Here is a 19,786-nt window from a genome sequence, read left to right on the forward strand (position 1 = left end):
TCCCATCACTTCCCACAGGTCCCCCTGGCAAATATGGAGGTTGGGGGGTGTCTCCCTCTTGTAGGGGCCTGGGCTGGTGCAGGAAGAATCATTTCCTTCAGCAGCACCACCACTGCCTGGTCACCCTGTGGCTCTGGGCGAAGCCCTCATCGGGGAAGGCGGCGGTGGTGGTTGTGTCACTTCTCTGCAGCTCTAAGGATGCCTCAGGTTTCCACCCTGTGCTCTTTTGCTCTCCTGTTTCCTCCAGATGTGACTTGGGAGTAGCACCAAGTGCAGGATGATTTCACATGTTACCAGTGGTGACTTTCCCCTCCTAATTAAACTTTCCCTGAGAAGGAAGCCCTTCCCACCACACAGAGAAGAGGAGGATGACTCTCCAGGCTCCTGCCCCATCCTGGACTGAGAAAGGCAGTGTTGTGTTGACCCCACAGACATCCTGACCTGCTGTACTGGGTCCCTGGGGCAGGTCTCCATGCCTGGAGAGCTGCAGACAGTGCCGCTGGTGACTGCATAGATGTCAACCTTCCTGCTTCTTCCCAGCCTGCTCAACTTGCTGTCACCTGCCCTGCCAAGAAAGGGCATAAAGATCAGTCTGTCTGAAAGCATTCACAGGCTTCCTGTGTGTGATAGAAACAAATCCTCTTTCAGCTGGGGATCAAGTTTTTTCTCATGTATTTTCATCCTTCTTTCCCCAGAAGTCTGGCTTGGTGCTTCCACTTATTATGTATCTTCTCTGTGCCAACTGCCTTCGTGGTGCTATACCCTTCTACTGACTGAGAAATAAGTGTGTATAAATTTAAATATAATTTGTATATAGTAAATGTTAAATAGCAATGTGCATTAGAAGTTGTGCTCGCTGCTGCCAAATTGCACGTAGACTTCTTGGACACGAGGTCCATGCACTTTCACTGAGGTCAGTGGAGCTTTGCCAAATTGTTGCCCTGCTACACTGGCCATAAGGTACTAGAGGAGCTAGTTTTCTGTTATAAAAACTGGGTGACACATTCTGATGGCAATAGCATGGTAGTGAGAGATGACTTGTGAAACTGGAGCATATGCTACTTGTTTTGATCCTGACCTGATTTTGCAGGTCTAGGTGTAGCAGGTATGAAAGTTTGCTGTTCGAAGAATCAGACTGAAAACTGTTTAATCATTTACAAAGTTAAAAGGCAGTGGCACTTCACTTCTGATGTGAAGTGCTAATTAGCTTACTATGGGATACAGACTACAGGAAATTCATGTTTCTGGCACAGTGGCATCTTCAAAAATGTGTTTGTCGCAGTATTATGTTTATATCACTAGTGTAGAGCAAAATGTGTATAGCTGAAGCTCTCTGAGAGAAGAGAAAAAAGGCAGCACCTCATTTAGAAGTAGGTAAAGCTGCTGTTAAAGGAGCTTATTAGACATTGTGCCTCATCCAGAGAGGAGAGCCCTGGGTACCGAAGCCTCCCTCTGCAGCTGTGGATTGTTTGGGCTGTAGTTGTGATTTTTTCAGCTGTATCAGCCGCTTGACTTTGTGGCAGGTTGGTGGGCAAAAGCTGTGAATCAAAATTCCTGGTGCAGCACCTGGGGTGGGGTAAGGTGTATGTCCAAATACCTGCATCGGATGCTGTTATTAGCCTTAAAGAAGAGTGGTATGGACCTTTAATGCAGATTCTATTTGCTTTCTAAACTAAAGTTTGGTAACATGAATGGTAGACAAATGTTTCTGAAACCGTAGACTTATTTAAGAGAGGTCCTCAAAATTCATGCCAATATAAAGGATTAAAGTAGGTTAGTTAGGGATATTTTGGGTGTGTGTGAGGGTTTTTGTTTGTTGGTTCTTTGAGATTATTGAAAAACAGAATTGGTTTGCAAACGCCTTTTACCAGAAGTTGAATGTTACTTCAAAAGCTCTTGATCAGGGCAGGTTGGATTACAGACTTAACCTATGTAGTGGTGCTGCTTTTTAAGGATCTTATGTACTGAGAGGTTAAAACATCAAGGAGAGGGTGACTGATGACTATATTTCACTTTATCTTTATTAAATTGGTAATTAAGGGCCAGAGTGTTGCAAGAACTATTTTCGAAAAGTCACTTCATCTTTATTCAGGGTTAATTGTATTAATGCTCACAGCTTGACATGCTTGTTTCATGACAGGAATTTTAAATAAAGATGATAGGGATATGCAGCTTCAGCATTGTCTGGGAAAGTTCTAATTCTGAAGTAATCCTGTTGTTCATGCTCATGAAAACTCCTATAAATCAGCACCTTTGGGCATTTTTGAAAACGTATTTCTAAAAGTTGTGTAATCATGCATTGTTAGCTTGTAAATGGAGCAAAATGGGAAAATTTGGAAAATCCGCACACAGATGTGTGCAGAAAAGGAGGAATGTCTGGGTGTAGCAGCACAAGGTGGGACTAACTGGTTTCCTGTGGGAATTCAGTGGACAAGTGGTACCACAACCCTTCGGGTCCTAGCATGGACCTCAGTGATGCTTGATCCTTGAGGGTATCAGGGCTTGAGGTTTTGAACCCTGGGGGTTAAGGTAACAGCAGATTTTAAAATAATGGTGTGTGCCATGAAACAGAACCACTTCTCATAACCTTCTGTGGACCATCTTGGTGTGTGGGTTTTTTTATCTTCACTGAACTTTACTATTTACTCTCTATAGAATACCGTGGATGTTGGTTGCAATTGTGTGTAGTCAATATAGGAGGACAAATTAGGGATTAAAGTGTGTTTTAAAGCACCAGCTAGGGCAGACATCTGCTAGCTGATATAATTAGGCATTTTGTGCATCTGCACAATACCTCACTTTTTACTGTTGAAGGTTGAGACGAAAAGTGATCAGAGCTTTGATTTCATTGCTTGCAACTAGGGACTTTGTGTGTGGGTGTCCTTTTTCCTATATGTCTAATCAAAAGTCGTATCTAGAAGCAATACCGCTTTGTAGATATAAGGAAAGATTGATGCTCTTGTCCTGTGGTCTCACAGGTAGATGAATTCCCTATTCATCTGAACTTCATACAAGCTGCTTTGAAAAGAAAAGCAGCAATTTGGCTAAGCCTTGTTCCATTCATTTTGGCACAGAAGATAACATGCAAGGAAGCCTGAGAATCCACTTGGGATCATCTTTTCCTATTACGTTGGTAGCAAACCTTTGTTCTCTTTTAATACTCATTATTCTGGAACTATGATCAATAATGTAAGGAAAAGCATGATTCTGCCACACATCAAGTTTTCTGTCTTCTTTTTAAGTGATGTTCCCCTTAGATTCCTGTTCTGTAGCTTTATTTCTTACCAGAAATGAATTCCCTGTTGTTCATATGACTGTACATCAAATAGATTTGCAACAGCTGTCTCTCATTTTGCCTGAAAGTGGAACATACATCTACAAAGACATCTCCTAAGGTATCTATCTTCCTTTCTTCCTCGTACAATAGAGATCTGGATATTCTACAGCCATGGTAAACCATCTGAGTATCCTACTGGCTTTCCCTTGCTGAATTTTCTGTCATCTCTGTTCTTACTCTAAGGAGCCCTGGATGTTATTTAGGCATTTCAAATTAACCCACTTGCAATCAGGTTCTAAAAGTGGAAGTCAATAAAAACTAAGATCAATTTGAATGGGTAATTCACTAGCTGCGTATTATTAATAAAACACCAAAATTATTCTAAATTGCTTTTAGCTGCTCTTTGCATCATAACCTTTCTTTACTCTTTTTAGTTTTGTGGGTGTTCAATGCTGTTCCCCAGGTTGAAGGGACAGTGCACCATGGTGTGACCACTGCCTCATGTTCTTGGGTCAACTGGGAAGGTGAAGTCCAGGTGGCACTTGCTGCTTATTTCTTTTATTACCTACCTTGTCTGCAGAACGAATGACAAGATGTGTGTGAAGCTCCTATTCATGAGACTGGACTTGAACTCCTTGTACCATAAGTAAGAGTGGGGAATAGGTTCTTGCCTTGCTCTAGCCTACATGTGGAGCTATAACTTTACTATAAGAGTATGAAGCCTGCACAAAGCAGTGAAAATATTGATGAGTAAAGCAGTTGGGAGAGCTGAGGGAGGACCTGAACACCTATGGGCTCTGCTTGCTGAGATGGAGCCACCTGAGGCCATTGCTCAGGCACACAGTAACTTGCAAAGCATGAAGAGTAACTCTGCCAAATGTGGAAGTTCAACTTAAAGGTACTGTGGATCATGGACCAGCTTAAAAATCCCTTGTGCAACGTTAAGAGAGGAAATCCTCATCCTTAATTTTTCACTCTCATAAGGTAATAGGGAAACAAAAAGGCACTGAGGACAGCAGGCACAGAGCGGAAGCATTTGAACTTTTCATAGTAGGTTGGTTGGATTTTCCTGGTGCAGGACAGGGCTGTTCCCTGTACTGTTTCTTTAACTACAGAGCTGCTTTTCTTTTAGAAATGGAACTTGGAAAATTGGATTTTCTTTTTTTATCTTTCAGTATTTAAATTTGAGTATGACTTGACCATAATGCACAGATGCCATTGGAGATTTTCCTGGCTGTTCCTCTCTGAAGCAGCATTATCTGAAGGAATGGCAATTACCCGCTGCCAAGCCTGGCACTGGTATGGGCTTAGGTCATTGGAATAACTCTAGATATTTGCCACTGCCACTCCAGTGAAAGATGGAAAGTTTTTCCCTTTTGTACATTCATGCTGACATTAAAGTTCTCTAAACACAGAACAGTGATGATGAGCAACATTGGAGGAGGAGATGGAAGACTTTCTTGTGGCTACAGGCTCTAAGACAGCATTCAAAGGGGTGACAAAACTCACAGGGTGGATATATGGATGCTGGATTTCAATGCAAAGCCTGAGTCTTTACTTGCCTCTTGTTATAACAAGCTGTATATCTCTCTGCACCAGCTCACTTTAGCAGCTTCTAATAATGTTTCAAATATAGTTGTTGTTGTTTTCCTCCTGTGAAAGCAAGACTTGGAGATATTTAAACTTCCTGGCATCTGCACAGCCAATTGATAGCAGATCCACCCTTGCTTTTGTATGTATAAAAGGAAAAAGTGTGATCCTTGGAAAGATACAGTTCCAAAGCCTGTCTAAAATGTGCAGTCATCTGTCTACAGAATTACATCACCCCAAATATGACACAGGAGTTGAATGCATGAGCATAGAATTGCAATGGGAAGGAGGCTGATTAATAGGGAATAAAATAATCTTAGTGAATATTTGCACAGTGCTATGAGCCTGCAGGTTGTCGTCTTCCCATGGACAGCATTTGGGACAGGGCTGCAGTGACTCTGGAGTAGAGGCTGTTTGCGGTCGGTGCCTTTGCAGAAGCAATACCAGCAACACCATGGGATTTACCTCTCCCGTGCAGCCTTTGTGCAAACTGTTCCTGCCTCCTGCTCATTTACTTCATTGCACAAGAGATTACTTTTACAGAGAGGTTGGTCTTTTTGGCTTAAAAACAAACAAACAAAAAAACCAAAACAAAACAAACCAGCTGCTCTTTGAGTAGTTTCTTCAGCAAAGTGTAGATGGTGGCATGTGGGGCCCCCTGTAGCTTCTGTCCCAAAAAAGCTTAGGAAATGTCAAATCCTCTGAGGGGCCTTAGAAAGATTTAATTGCCCTTTGACTCCTGATTCTCCATTAGCTTTTAATAGGAAAGAGCTCACAAATGAAAGGTGCAGCTTGCTGGTATTAACAGTTTAATCCCTAGAAGGGCAAGGTGCTGCTTAATTTTGTACTGACTATTGAGGCAAGGCTGGAATCTCTTGTGGGCTATTATTTCAGTGTTTATTTGCTGTGGGCTGTTTGTGAAGAACTCGGCTAGCACAGGCAGCTTTGTTTCTCACGCAGCAAGTACTGCATTAATGGAGTTATGTTTAAGAGTGGAGCAAAATCATCTCTTTAGCAGGTGTTCAGCATTTAACTGGTAGATGCAGCAGTCTGCAGGAGATGTGGAGCAGGGATTTGGCTCTGTGCTGTGGGCATCTGCCATGATCCAAGCTGGAAGAGAAGTTAGTCCACCTATTTCTACAGGAGCTGTTCTGATTTTTTTTCTTTTTTTTTTTAACTTCCAATTGCTGGCTCCCAGAGGTGCTTTTTTAAAATAAGATTTCTAGTATATGATTTGAGCAAGAGTTCAGCCAGGAGAAAACGATGACAGCTTTGTTCCCTGCACAGCAGATAAGGAGGTGTTGGAGACAGATAGCACCGGGCATTAGGCAGGAGCTGTGCAAAGTGTCTGCCCAGTTTACTGAAGAGCGTTGGCGATTATTGCTCGCAAGTGGTTTCCTTCTTTTCCTGCAGCGTATAAATGGAGTGTTTGTCAGGGCACATGGCAAACGGGTTAAAATTTAATTAGAAAACATAGTGGTAGCTACTGGAGCTTAACAGAGATTTCTATAAGCTGCTAAGAAGGACAAGGTTGCTGTGTGAGCTGCTGGTGGGGCTGAGCTAGTGCAGCCGCTGGCTCTGCTTCAGGCACCGGGCACGCCTGGGAATCTGCCCAGGAAGCGCCGTGAAAGAGGAGTTTGTTTTAAGGCTTGACCCTGGCTCTGTGCAACACCCCTGGCCTCCGCCTGCCGTATAAAGCCAGGCTGCGTAACGCCAGGCGTTTGAACGGGAGAGCGAGAGCCAGCAGCAGCCGGCGGTGACGGGGAGTTTGTTTTGCCGCTGGAGCAGCTCATGGCTTCGGTGTTCATGTGCGGGGTGGAGGATCTGCTCTTCAGCGGGAGCCGCTTTGTCTGGACGGTGACGGTGGCGGCGCTGAGGAGGTGGTACGCTGCCCGGCTGCGGGCATGCCGGCAAGCCCTGCGAGCGTGGTGTGGCCTCCGGGATGTCTACCAGGTAAAAAACCCCCCAGTTACCACTCAAGGTTTTGGTGGTGTGTTTTTTTTTTTTTTTTTTTTAAAAAAAGGGCATTGTACCACCTGATGGACACATGCTCACTCACCTGGCTGATTCCTAAGTGCGTACACCCCAGGTGAGGAACATCAAGCCAGAGCCACCACTCAGCCATGCTGCAAAGATATTTGGCAGGTTTATAATCAGAATCTGACCTGTGTCCAATATTGCCTTCAAACAGCCAGTGCTGTGTATCTGCCTTGAATTTGGGGTTCGGGAGAGGTATTTCCTATGTTAAATGTGTTTTATTAGCCAGTTTATCTAAAAGTGTTTTGGCAGATGACTGCCCTGTATCACAGCCCCTCAGAGCCCATTTCGCTGCTGTCACTGTCCTTGTGCTTGGTATCTGGCAGACAGAGCTCAGCTCTCAGCCTGTGCTGCCATCGGGCACCCAGAGCACTATGCTGCTGTGGGAGAGACCAGCTGTAGCTTTTTTCTGCTGTTTTTGTCACTGAATAGATTGTAATGTGATGTACTTTGCATTGCAAAGGATTTGTTATTTGGGGGGGACTGCAATGAGTCCGGAAACAAGTATTGGGAGGTGGTTCTTTCCGCAGGCAAAAAATATAGCACCTTACTTGCAGTAACTGTGGTGTCCAGCTGCAGTTAGGGTGGTGTCACTCTTTTCGGAGTCTGTTTTTGCTGGCAGTTATCTATTTTTGTGTCTCTGTATTTTTGTCTCACGTGTAAACTTGTGATTTGTGCCTGGTTACAATGTCAGTGAATGTGTTAGCTAGATTATGCTATTGTATTTCAAAGCTGCTTCTCCCCTCTCCTTGGTGTGTTGCAATACAGAGAATAACACAGCTCATAACAAACAGCTTTCCAGACCCATCAGGATGTGACTTCCATGGGAAAGTCATGCTAAAAGGACATGTGTGCCTATTTAATCCCAAAAAGATCTGTTGCTATTTAGCTTTGAAGTATGCCTAGGAGTGGGAGAACGGTTTTATGGCAATAGTGCTACCAAGTGCTTGAATGTTTCTTGCACAGATGATGGGTGTAAACACTTCGTGATACGTGACATGTGTCACTTGAGGAATATGGGTCATGTATAGCGAGGGAATGTGGAGGTACAGGCATCGTTACTCTCCATTTGCCCACCTTTACTGATCTGAAGAAATGTGGTATGCCGCTTTGGTTCCCTTCTTTCTCTATAAAGAAAGTCCAGCTACCCCTGTACTGTGTGGATATTATTTTTGCAGTCCGCTCATATAAAGGGTGTGGAGCTCAGACTGCCTTTGCTCCTTGCTGTGTCCCCATGGAATCAAATCCTATTCCTCCAGGGCTAGAATAATGGCTCAGTAAGGACCAGCTCTGACAACAGCTGTATTCAGCCTGTTCAGCTGCAGTTCTCTAATGGTTGGCTCAAAGTGAAAAGAGTTTGTTTGTTTGTTTTAAACCAAGTGTGACTGTACCTCTGCCCAAACTTACTGTGTCCTAGTGGCTGTTGGTGGATTAATCTGTCACCTTTATTAAAAGTATCACTGACTTTTGCCTGTGTCCTAAACTGGGGTTGTGAAAATGAGTAAAAAGAGAAGACTGGTCCTTCTCTCAACCTTCCAGGTGGTCCTTGAACCAGAGAGGGGACAGAGTGTGCCCCTTTCCAACTCCCCTCTGCCCACAGCTTGTCCCAGCCATGAGGAGAGCACAGCCAGACTGCCGGGGATGTGCAGTGACCTGTTGTTCCAGGCTCACAGTTCTGAGGGTCATCCCTGGGAGATGGAACCAGGCAGGAACAAGGCAATTCTCACATTTTAACATCAGGAATTTCCTAGTGGTAATTTGGAGTGTTTTAAAGAGAGGTGGTTTAACGAATGCCCTGCAGCTCTCCCTTGAGTTGTGTAAAGTGTTGCATTTTGTGCAGAGGTCTGGGCTCTCTGCTGCTGAAACCACTGACAGTGTCCCAGCTGAGTCTGGTGGATGCAGGGCTGAGCACACAGGATTAAACATCACTGGTCTGTTTGGATGTTGGAGCCCTGTAAGAGGTTGAATCAAATATGACTCTTCCATATTTTTTTTTTCAAACACTTCAGACTATGGGAACATCTAGAGAGGGTAGTTGGATGACCCCTGCATACAGAGATGTATAATACTCTGAGCCATGCTGTTATGCTTGTTCACCTGGGGCTTGGTGGAGCAATACAGGAGCAAAATGCACAGTGCAGAGCTCTCCATGGGATTATTTATATGTGAAGGTTGATGTTGCAGTGTCTATAAGACTAAGTTCTAATCTTGGATGTGAGATGTTATGTTGCATCATTACCATAGAACTTGCATTATCTTGAACAAAATTGTTTTCCTTCTCTGTGCCTTTTTTTTTTGCCTATAAAATGGATATAACACCACTCTCCTACCTAGTAGGGATGCTGTTGGAGTTCTTGCTAGAATAAGTCCTGTAGTTAGTGCAGCCAGAAGAAAGCATGTTTTTGCCTTGTGTTCTTATTAATATTGGCACCAGGACAGGTGTTTAACCAAGCCCTTTCCCACCTTGGCTTCATCAAGAATGTTCATATTTCTGTAACTTCTTCATATTAATATTTCAGGAGTGAAAAATACCACAGGTTGTATATAAAGGCTTATTTGACTAACCTTACACTTTTGCCCCCCGTGCGGACTCCCTGGGCTGTGCATGGTGTAACAAATCAGGAGACAAGTCAGAACTTTGTCACTGAGCTACGTGCAAGGGACATACAGGGAGAGGTGAGGTGATGAGCACTTGAGCCCTGGAGGCTTCAGCTTGCTTTGATCCATATTTGCAGTTCATGCCACTTCATTGTGTCAGTGGCTATTTTTGGGTGGCTATTTTCAGTTTTTAATCATCAGTACATTATTGTGGTGAAAGGAAAGCCAGTAGGATTTCTCCCTGGGCTGGCAACTTTTGAGATTGGTTGTGGTTTAGTGTTGGTTGGTTGGTTTGTGTGTTGTTTTTTTGTTTGTCTGTCTTGCTGTTGTTTGAGTTCCAGCACAAAGATGACACTAACACCCTCATGCTTCTACACAGGGTTCTCAGCTACATCTTCTAAGTCAGTAGGTGCAGATGTTGTCACATAGGCAGAGCCGTCTGGCCAGGGGAGGCTGAAATCCACTCTGCCAGCATAAAGCCTTTACCTGTCTTAGTACCTTTTACGTACCAAGAAACCCCCAAAACATGCAACTAGAACAAACCAGCCTTTATCAGTCACCTCCTCTTTAGCCTTTGTGTTTCTAGCATATGTGTATAGGAAACATCTTCTGAGGTCTTACAGACTGTTGTTTCATTTAGTCATCAATGTAGGGACTTCAGCCCCAGCCCAGCAAGCCAAGCTCAGGCACTTTCCCAAGCTGGTCTCTGCTCCAGGGTGCTTGCCATCATCCGCCTCTACTGCCAAAGGAGAAGAGATTTCCTATTTGTCCAGGCCTATTCATCTGGAGGAGTTTGTGAGCCAAAGTGCTCACGGGGTCTCCCGTTTCACTCTGAAATAACCTCTGAACCCATGTGAGGGGAGGAGGGTTGTACGGTATATGAATTTATCCTCTCTCTGAGTGCTTGGGTTAGTATGCCGAGGATCATGATCTTGTCTGTGGCAGAAAGCTTCTGAAAGCCTGTCCTAGAAAAACCAGAGACAGCTGATGGAAGAGCTGGCACAGATCTTCTTTTTAACTGCAGCAAGTCAATACAAGCTAATGCTATTAGGGCCTGGAAAAAAGCTAGGTGAGGATTTGGCATTGGTGCCTTCATGCAAGGGTACCCATTTCCTGTGAGGGAAAGGCACGAGGGCTGTATTTTGTTGTGGAAAACTGGCGCGTAGTGCTCTGGACTGCCAACTGAGCTCTAGTGGGGTCTTCCCAGAGTCCCCCAAAATCCACAGTGGAAGAGTGTGGCACTTCTGGGTGTCCTGATACTTCTTCCAAAATAAAGTTTTTGGCAGGGCTCTCCCATGCTGGTTTTATAGGCCACCTGTCTTAAATCTAATTATAGAGCAGTAAAACAAAGTGGAGTTTTTAATATATAAATGTGGTTAATAAGCAGTGGCAAAGCCAAAAACTTTCAAGATCAACACTCATTCTGTGTTCAGTTACTTGCGTTACCACTGGCCTGACTTTCATTGGGATGTCAACACCACCATACTTTAGTGCCTGTCATCCCATGAGATATGAACACAAAATTTCACCTAGACATCCCACATCAGTTATTCCTCATTAGCCCCTATGTCTTAAGCACTAAAAAAAAAAACTGCATCAAAGTCTTTGATAATGCAACTAACTTTTTGTATATTAAAAAATGGTCAAGTGAATGCTTTAGTGTCAGGGTTAAAGTGCATGTCAGTCAGCCTGCTCACGCCAAAGGGGAAAAAAGATACCAGGCAAACTGTCCCCAAACTCCCTGCAGAATGACACGTGATTAATATCTGCTGGACATAAAACCAGGTATGGGAGCATCTTTGTGATTAAGCTATTCAGTTACACTGGTAATTTGGCTAAAAATCTCTGGTGTAAAAGTGTAAATTGAATTCATCTGGGTTTTTTAGACAAAGTGCTTTTTTAACCTCTGAAAGGTCACTTCCTCTGTGTGAAGTGAAAAAATTTTGCTGTTGAAGCACGATGAATAAACTTCGTACATGTGTCCATCTCCTACATACTTGGGGTGGAGGAGCGAGAGAGGAAGCGGCTGACTTCTGTTTCCTACAGTGCTAACGTAGTTGGTTTGCATAGTGAGGACCATGTTTCCTCTGCTACCACACCTTAACTTTTCATTATAAAAAATGCTGATGACAAACTGGATATGCCTTTTTTTTTTTCCTCCCTTTTCACAATGATGAAGGGTGGTGCTGGCAGAGTAAGGGTGAGCATGAAGTGGGAGTGCTGTGTTGTCAGGGCAGAGCTTTCCTTCCTCTGGGAGTGATGCTCAGAGGAAACATCTCTGGCATCCTTACAGCCCAGGGCTTTCCAAAGGAAGCCTGAAGACCTTTTCAGAGGATACTGACTATGTGCCCCTTCAAAGATTCAAACTTAGGCACTGGGGGTTACCTGTTGCTCTGGAAAAGATTTGCTCTGACTGCCTTCATCCAGCTGTTTTTCTTTTTGAAGGGATTTGATCTAATGCTGGGACACTGCTCATACATCACCTGCAGAACTTCGGTTCTGCTTGAAACCCCTGTCACATCTGAACACGACACATGGAGGGTTTCCCCAGGGGGGAGGCTTTGGGGGAGACTCTTGCAGAACTGAGGACAGGACCAGTTATGGGCACTACATCCCAACAGCTTAAACTTGGCTTTACATGCTTCCAGCATCAGCTTTCCAAAGCTCTCTGCCAGACACATTTCCATTTGAGTTCATGATACATTTTCTGTTTGAGACAGTTTATTCAAACAAAAATACAATTTTTGTACTGCTCCTCCTTCTTCCTTAGCAGACAAACTTCACAACCAGACTCTGAACTTCATCTCATTTCCTTCAGGGTGTCACGGTGCCAGTTTCAAACAGTGCCTTCTATTCACTAACGGCTTGGCCTGTATAAATATTTTTTCTTTGATCTGACACAGTTCACAAAATATGTTAGATTTCAAATGTCGCTGGCGCCACTTCTCAGAACCAGGCTCCTGTACAAAGGTATCACTGCGTGAACTTGCCTGGATAAATCTCCAGTTCGGTCTTGTGCAGAGAGGCTGGCCAACTAGTTCTGACTGGACTAGAGGCTTATGAAAAGGCAAATTAAAAGCATTTCGGGCACATGCTGGTTTTTCCATACTTTTTTTTCTGTCCTTCTGAGTGTTTAGCTTTCTGTCACTCCTTTTGCTAGCGCTGTCACTGCAGTTCTTTGCAGTCTTGGATGGACTGTCCATGTGCTTAAAATAACACTGTGCTATCTTTGTCTCCTCATTTTCTGAAATTCAGGCCACCCTTGTACAGTCTGCATTGCTCTTAAAACCTCTGAGTCATAATTAGTGATTAGTAATTCTACTAATCTTCTCTACAGATGGAGGCCAGTTCATTCTGAGAGACTGCAAAGAGGATAAAGCTATCAGTGCTGGAATATATTAGCTTAAATACCCTCCCACACAAATACACACATACACTTTTCCCTGCTAATTGGACTGTCATTCATTTCAACATGCATCCACTCTGCGTATTGGGGAAGGAGACGTGTGGAGAATAAGGGTCACCAAAATGCTGAGAATAGCCTGGAGGTGATGATGTTTAGCCATTAAAAGCTATCATTGACAGTCCAAGCAACATGAAAGACTGATGTTTCTGTGGTTGGTTTTTCAGCTGATGTAGAAGAGGTGCTGTCCCCACAATGGGTGCCCCAGTGTTCCTCTTCCTGCTTGTCACCATGTGCAAATGTGTGGTGCCAGCAGAGCTGGGGTGGTGATGGGGAAGTTACTGTGTGAGGCACTTATACTGTGTGGCCACTGCTAATTACGGGCTGTTTTCTGAGCATCCTGGTTTTACCTGTTGCTGGGCCAGTGGTTTCTAGGTAGGGTGATGTGGGCTGGGCAGAGGGTGCATGGCATGGAGAAGGTCGCGCTGGTTGGTATCTGGTGTAGGCAGGTCACTGGCTTGTCCATGGGCAAGGAAGGCAGAAGGCTGGAGGATGGGAGTGAGGAAGCTGGAAGAATAGGAGAGGGTAGTGCAAGAATTGCATGGTATGAAAAGTACAGACTGTGCAAGCAAGGAAAGAGAGTGGAGAGACCAGAGAATAAATCAACAAACATTCTGACCCTATCAGGTGTATGTCAAAAATGCCAAACTGAGCACAAACTTGCAAGAAAGTGTGGCGAAACAAACAGCCAGGAAAAAAAAAAGGCAGAAGTGCAATAGGAAAGGAAAACTGACGTTATAACTGGACAGGAAAAAATTAAGAGGGGAAAAATCTTTCCAGAAAGGTGGCTGCCTAGGCAAAGAGGTCCCCATGATGCTGAGTGTGGAGTTGTCTGGCTGACGCCAGACTGGACGTGCTCGGTCACCACAGTTGTTTTTGGAGAGCAAGTATGTTGGTGTAGATGAAGCCCATCAGGAATCCGGTTGGGCAGGTGCACTTGGCAGGCATGTAAGTTGGTGTTTACTAAGGCATAGTGAAAGTAGGAGCGAGTAATTCCTCTCTGATATGGAGCACACTGTATCTGTTCACCTTATTTAGGGGGGCTGGGGTGTGCTGCGTTCACTCTGTGGTTACAGAGCCTTTGGTGAGGACTCACAGTGCTGCCATCCCCAAACTCCAGCCTTGAACTATTCTTCTGGTGGCCTCTGAGTTGTAGAGACTTTCTCCTTTTTAACTCTTGCTTCTACAGCTTCCCACTGTTAGAACCTCTTATGGATGTGCAGGATTTCTTGTCAAGTCTGATTTTTCTGGTTTAGAAAAATTATCTGTGGGTGAGAGTACAGATGAATTATACAGGCCGGATCTGTATTTGTTTGGAAGCCCTGGATCCTCTGAGGAGCTCTGTTGTTCCTCCTCCAGCTAATCCTGTCCCTGTGGTCATCCCAGCAGGGCAGAAGTTGGCACCACCCAGGTAACCTTCACGTCATTTCTCTGAGGAAAAATGACTCACTGTCTGTTTTCTGTCTTATTTTGGTGCTTTGGAGTCTGTGTTTTGGAGACAAATGCAAGTTTATTACTCTGAAATAATCTCCCAAAACCGTCTCATCTGCTACCCAGGTTGCTGGTACAGTCTGGACCAGCTGCCTGGACCTGATCTGGTATCCTCCTGCCTGATGTGGGGCCAGCTTATGTGTTTTTCATGAGACCTGTGATACTGAGTGTTGTGTGGAGAGCTTTTGTAGTCTCACGACTATAAGAATGTTAGCTTTTATAAAGTAACCTTTGGAGGAGGGAAAAAAAAATATACCCACACAAAAACCCCACTTTGTCTGCAGCTAGTTAAAAGGTGGATATTTGATCAAAGCTAGTTCCTCTGCATCAAACAAGGGAGGCAAGGCACCTCTGGCACCACACTGCATCCCAGGTGTCTGGGGTAGCTGAGGTGAGGTGTCCTCTGGAGGTGGCTGGATTGATGGTAGTTTATGGAGGCAGCCCCAGGCAAGGGGAGAAAGACTTTGATCCTATGGATCAGGCAGCCCTTCTTTTCCCAGCAGTGTCAGGAATGCTCTAGCTTTACAGAGTGCTCTGCAGCTAAAGGGAGCCCATTGTTGGCCTCAGATATTGGTACATAGAGCCTTCTGTCTGGGTAGTTTTCCTGGACCAAGTGGGCTTGGTACTTCTCAGAAGTGGGAGCTGTGTGTCTCTGACCGGGTGTTGCTTTCAGAAGTTTGATCCTGAGGTTCTTCCCATTCTGACAAAGGAAATTAGTTTGTTCCTGGAGTTGAACTTATATTTTCTATTAAAATAGATCCATGGATTATAAAATCTGGGGTGGGAAAGTTGTCTTGGTTTGTCCTCTCTGTGCAGTGACTGCTCACTTCGGAGCATAAATAACCAAAGGAGAGCATCCAGCTAAAGGGAAGAGATCGTTATCAATGCCAGGTGAGGTGGTCTCGGTGCATGTCAAGAGCTCTTTGCTGCTCTGGTAGCATTTTGTGAGGTTTTCCCTGTCCTGCATCTTCCAGCCCATGTTGGGTGCTGCGGTCCTGGGCTGTGTTGCTCCTTTGGCTTTAGTCTTCCTACCATAAATTATGAAGCCAGAGGTGATAAGTCAGTGGTGTGATTTAAAAGCTAGTATATCCATACTTGCGTCACATCAAAGGAGATTAATAATGCCGAACTATCTTTGTGAAAGTAGAATAGGCTTGTATTTTAGATTTTGAAGTAACTGTAAATTTGAAGTTTTATGCCCCTTGTTTACCTTCCTGGAGGCAAGACTGGAGCTCTCAAGGTTACAGCCTTCTGGATTTGGGTGCACAGACTTTGGTTTTCTGTTTGGTATGTGTTTGGGTTTTTCTTGTTTTTGTTTGGGTTTTTTTGTTTTGATGAAAGCAGTGTAATGTAGTCATCTGATGTTTCTTTTGGAGGAGACCTTAGGATTTTGCACTGTAGCGTGAAACCTATGCTACTCCTGACACAGCATTGCTGTGTCGAATCCCAGAGGTGTTTGAAGCCTTGCAGGTTGATGTACCAGAGCAGAAGATATCAGGGAGAGGAGCTGGATGTCCTTTCAGTATAACTTGATGTTTTGCACACAGAAAACAGTCCTGTGAAGGGAGCTGCAGGCTGATTTACTCCTGCACCTCTACCAGCTACGAACTAAGCTTCTGGAGGCTGACCCTGGCCCCAGAACAAGTTCAGATTGGTGGCCCAGGGTGTAAACTACATCTGCACTCCTGGTTCCCTCCCTCCCATGCACCCACATCAGTGGCAGTGGCCCAAAGTGTGCTTTGGAAAGAAGTTGGGGAAACCCAGTGAAACACTGTACATGGGGTACCTGTTGCAGCAAGGGACCATGGAGATGCGAGTGTGCAAAATGAGGGTGTGTGTTGAGACGACAAGCTCTGGTCATCTTCATTTACTCACATACCTTCAGATTGGCAGGTGAGCGCCTCTGCTGCTGCAGGGCGAAGCCCCCACTCCCAGGGCTGGAAAGTGGAGGTGGCTTGAAGGTTTAGTGCTGTGCCAAGTTTTAGCATAAAGGACCCTTCTGTCTCTTGGATGGGGATGTATGGAGAGGAAGAGCTGGAGGAGACGATGGCAGCTCCCAACAAGCACAGAGCTGTTGGCCTGGGGGTCCTTGGCCACCTGCTGTGCCACAGGGGCTGGCAGGGACCTGTGGTCCCACAGCAAGGTGTCCCACTGCCCTGGGGCTGGCACTTTGTGCTATGCCTTTCAGTCAGTAACTGCTGGGTTTTTTACTTCATTTTTGTTTCATAATAAAAGGGTTAATATTACAAAGGAAATAAAAAATTGTAATGCCTTCCCAGCTTGCCTCCATTTTTAACAGTCATCTTTCAACCTCTTGTGTGTCCTGACTCACTCTGGAAGGGCTTTTGTTTCTGAATCTGTAATCAAAGCAACAAATGCGAAGGTCACTTCCTTCAGATTATATGGCAACGGAAGAAGTCTGGGATCGTGTCTCCCTTCTTCTCACAGCCCAAATGTACAGAAAACATGAAGGTTTAGTACATGTACACTGAGTGCTTCTTGAGTTTCTCCAGTCCTTTTGAATCAGCAGGGCGTGTGGCTTGGAGGTAAGAGGCTATATTTTAATTTCTGATGCTTAGCAGTGACAGATAATGTTGTTTAGTGCTTGTTACATTGTGCCCCACTTCAAACATCATTCAGACCTCAGAGCTGTGAGTGCAGGAGAGCAGACAGCTGGAAAGCAGCATGGAGCAAAGTCAGTTCACTTCGGGGTACTTTGATAGTGCAGGCTGAATCCTTTTTTTTTTTTTTCTTTGCCCTGAAAGATTAGTTCATAAAAAACTTCTTTGCAGGATAAGGGGCTGTTTGTTTACTCCCAGCATTTACAGCTGCTTTTTCCTGCCTTTGTAAGTGCTGCCTTGGCTACCCTAAAGTGCTAAATCCAAGCTCGATTCTGCTAACTTTGCTGTGGATGGAGAGCAGGTCTGTAATTTCTGATCACAGAGAAAACGTATTTTCAGAGATTACCCTTATAGGCTGCTCTGAGATATAATTTAAACCAAACAAAGAACAGATTCATAAGTCCAGAGAAAAGGCAGTCAGTGCTTGGTACAGTAGCTCCTTTCAGCATGTAACTATTAAATGTCTCATCAATAAGGTCCCTACCTCTCTTGCTCAAAAAAAAAAATCCACTCATGAAGAGGTTGGCACTGGAGATGCAGCAGTGCACATGGAGCTTGTTAACGGCTGTTGAAAAAGAGCCTTTGATCCAAAGTGCTTGTTTTGCTTTAAAAGTGGAGTGTGGAGCAGTTTAAATCAGTCAACTCCCCGCCCTTGCCTGGCAAGATGCTGGCGGCTGGGCAGGCTGGCTCCTCGCCCCAGAAATGCTGCTCAGCGACCCTTGCAGCCAGGACCCGCTATTTTGACTTCTTCCAAAGAGCTTAGGATTTCATGCCTTGTGTGTTTTATTTGCTTACTCTTTGCATTTTTTTAAAAAATAAAGAGTTACAGAAGTTAAAAGCAATTTGCATGGGCTTATGGTATAGACATTTTTAAGAAAAAAATATTTTTCATTGTCTGCTTACCTAATGTCTGTTCAAGGCTGGTGTCTGGGTTTCCTGAGGTGCTGCTGCCAAACATGAGAGTGGCTGGAAAAGTCCAGGGGGAGCATGGGGACAGGATAGGAGATGAGCTGAGTGCAAGGACCTTGATGGCACATGAAGGGGAAGAGATGCAAGATGCCCCTGGAGAATGTGATGCTGCCTGGAGAGGATGGCAGATATTTGGTCAAGGCTTGCTCTGTGTAAGTCTGCAGCCTCAGGTGCCTTCCCTCAAAAACTCAACCCAAGGGTAAGCAGGGAGATGGTGGAGAAGCAAGAAGTGCAGGGGGACAGATGAGCAGCCTGTGAGAAGCCATCAAAGAGGTGGGGGAGAGCTTCAGCACTGGGGAGAAGAGGCAAAGAGGCATCAAGGGCAGGATGCAGGTCTCTGGGGATGGGGAAATCCCTTGCCAAGAGGCAATATATACATTTTTTTTAATTTAAAAATTTTCTGTAACTATTCCCATAACAGGGAAGGTTGAGTTTCTGTTTCAAGTGGGTCAGAGATGGCTTCTGGAGTGGGGTAAAACACAGGAAAAGTTACCAGAAGCTCTGCACAGAATATCTCCTGAAATTGGTGTTGTAGAGACTTAAGCAAAGAAGCAGGAGCTTAACTGATTTACCTCCAACCTCCTGGCTGAGAAGGGAAGGTCAGAACAGGTCGTGGGAGGGCAGGCATCTGGTCCTGCCCCAGGGCAGGTACCACTTGTTCAAGGGCAGAAGATGCTGCTGTCTCCCTGCAGTGCCCTTGCCAGGACTCACACAGTGTTTGCTCTGTTGGGCAGCGTCAGGAAAACTCTCTGATCACATAGGACCTTTTTTCCCCCCCCCCCACACTGAGTTCCCAGGAGATTGCACTGGAACAAAACATCACCATGTGCTTGTGTGCAGTAATGACCTGAATGCAGCGCCTCAGTGCTGTTGCAGATAAGAATGTCTCCACCAGACACTAATTTATTAGCTGTGTTCTGCCAAAGAAAGCAGATGTTGTATGAAGTATTTAATTGACTTGGTATTTGTGGCAGCTTTGCAGTGATTGTTTTTTATTAATTTTCCTGATTTTTAGAATTAGCTGTAGAGTTGCCTGTCTGCTCTTTTCTTGCTGTTATTTTAAATATGTTGCAAAGTGGTAGGAATGGTAACATTAGCACCTGTGGAATGACACGACACCTTTGAGAAATGTTTTGGGTTTGAGTACAAGATGCCTTAAATATTAGAATACTGATGCAATGAGGGAGCTGTTCCTTGAAGATAGCTAAACTCTCCCCCTCTGTCAGAGGGACTCAGTATCTACTGATAACACTGCCGGCAAGATCCTGTGGCCTTTGACAGTCTCAGGAGAGGTGAGATGCTGTCTGGATGCTGCTTGTCAGCTGAAAAGCATGGGGCCAGCAGAGCTGGCAAAAGCTCTTCTGCAGCTCTACATCCCTCTGCCTTGTGCCATGGGGACCAATGTTACCTGCGAGCTTGTAGCATCCTCATCCTCCCACTGATGCACAGGCTGGGAGTGAGTGAACACTCCCGTGCTGCTGTGTGGGAGGGAGCAGCAGCGAGTAGGTGAAACCACCATTGGTAGCATTAGGAAAGGCAGCCACACTGCAAAATCTCCTTCTGGGGAGGAGTTGGTCTCTACCAGGACCATGCAATGTGAAAAACTAAGCAGCAGCAACTCTCCTGTTTCTATTTTGCTCCTGATTGGGATAGTGTATTTATCATTTTGAGGAAGACTGAATTTATTTGTTCCCTGTATTTTAATTTCACTGTTCTTTGGGTTTGTGGTTGGTTAGTGTG

The 19,786-nt window shown here is 44.8% G+C and overlaps 1 protein-coding gene across 3 annotated transcripts in view; it reads left to right on the forward strand.

Moving 5' to 3' along the window:
* Nucleotides 1–19,786, forward strand: part of FRMD4B (FERM domain containing 4B) — a 130,429-nt gene that overhangs the window by 40,705 nt on the left and 69,938 nt on the right. The window contains exon 1 of one of the 3 annotated variants that reach the window (XM_065642485.1): nucleotides 6,558–6,820. The exons of 1 other annotated variant lie outside the window; for it this stretch is intronic. In XM_065642485.1, the coding sequence (XP_065498557.1) occupies nucleotides 6,659–6,820 (162 nt within the window). In that variant the 5' untranslated portion in view covers nucleotides 6,558–6,658. Of the gene's footprint in view, nucleotides 1–6,557; nucleotides 6,821–16,923; nucleotides 17,003–19,786 lie in introns of those variants that run through there. One more of the 3 variants, XM_065642486.1, reaches the window with a different exon arrangement.

The sequence above is a fragment of the Caloenas nicobarica genome, chromosome 11, assembly GCF_036013445.1.
Source record: "Caloenas nicobarica isolate bCalNic1 chromosome 11, bCalNic1.hap1, whole genome shotgun sequence".
NCBI lineage: Eukaryota > Metazoa > Chordata > Aves > Columbiformes > Columbidae > Caloenas > Caloenas nicobarica.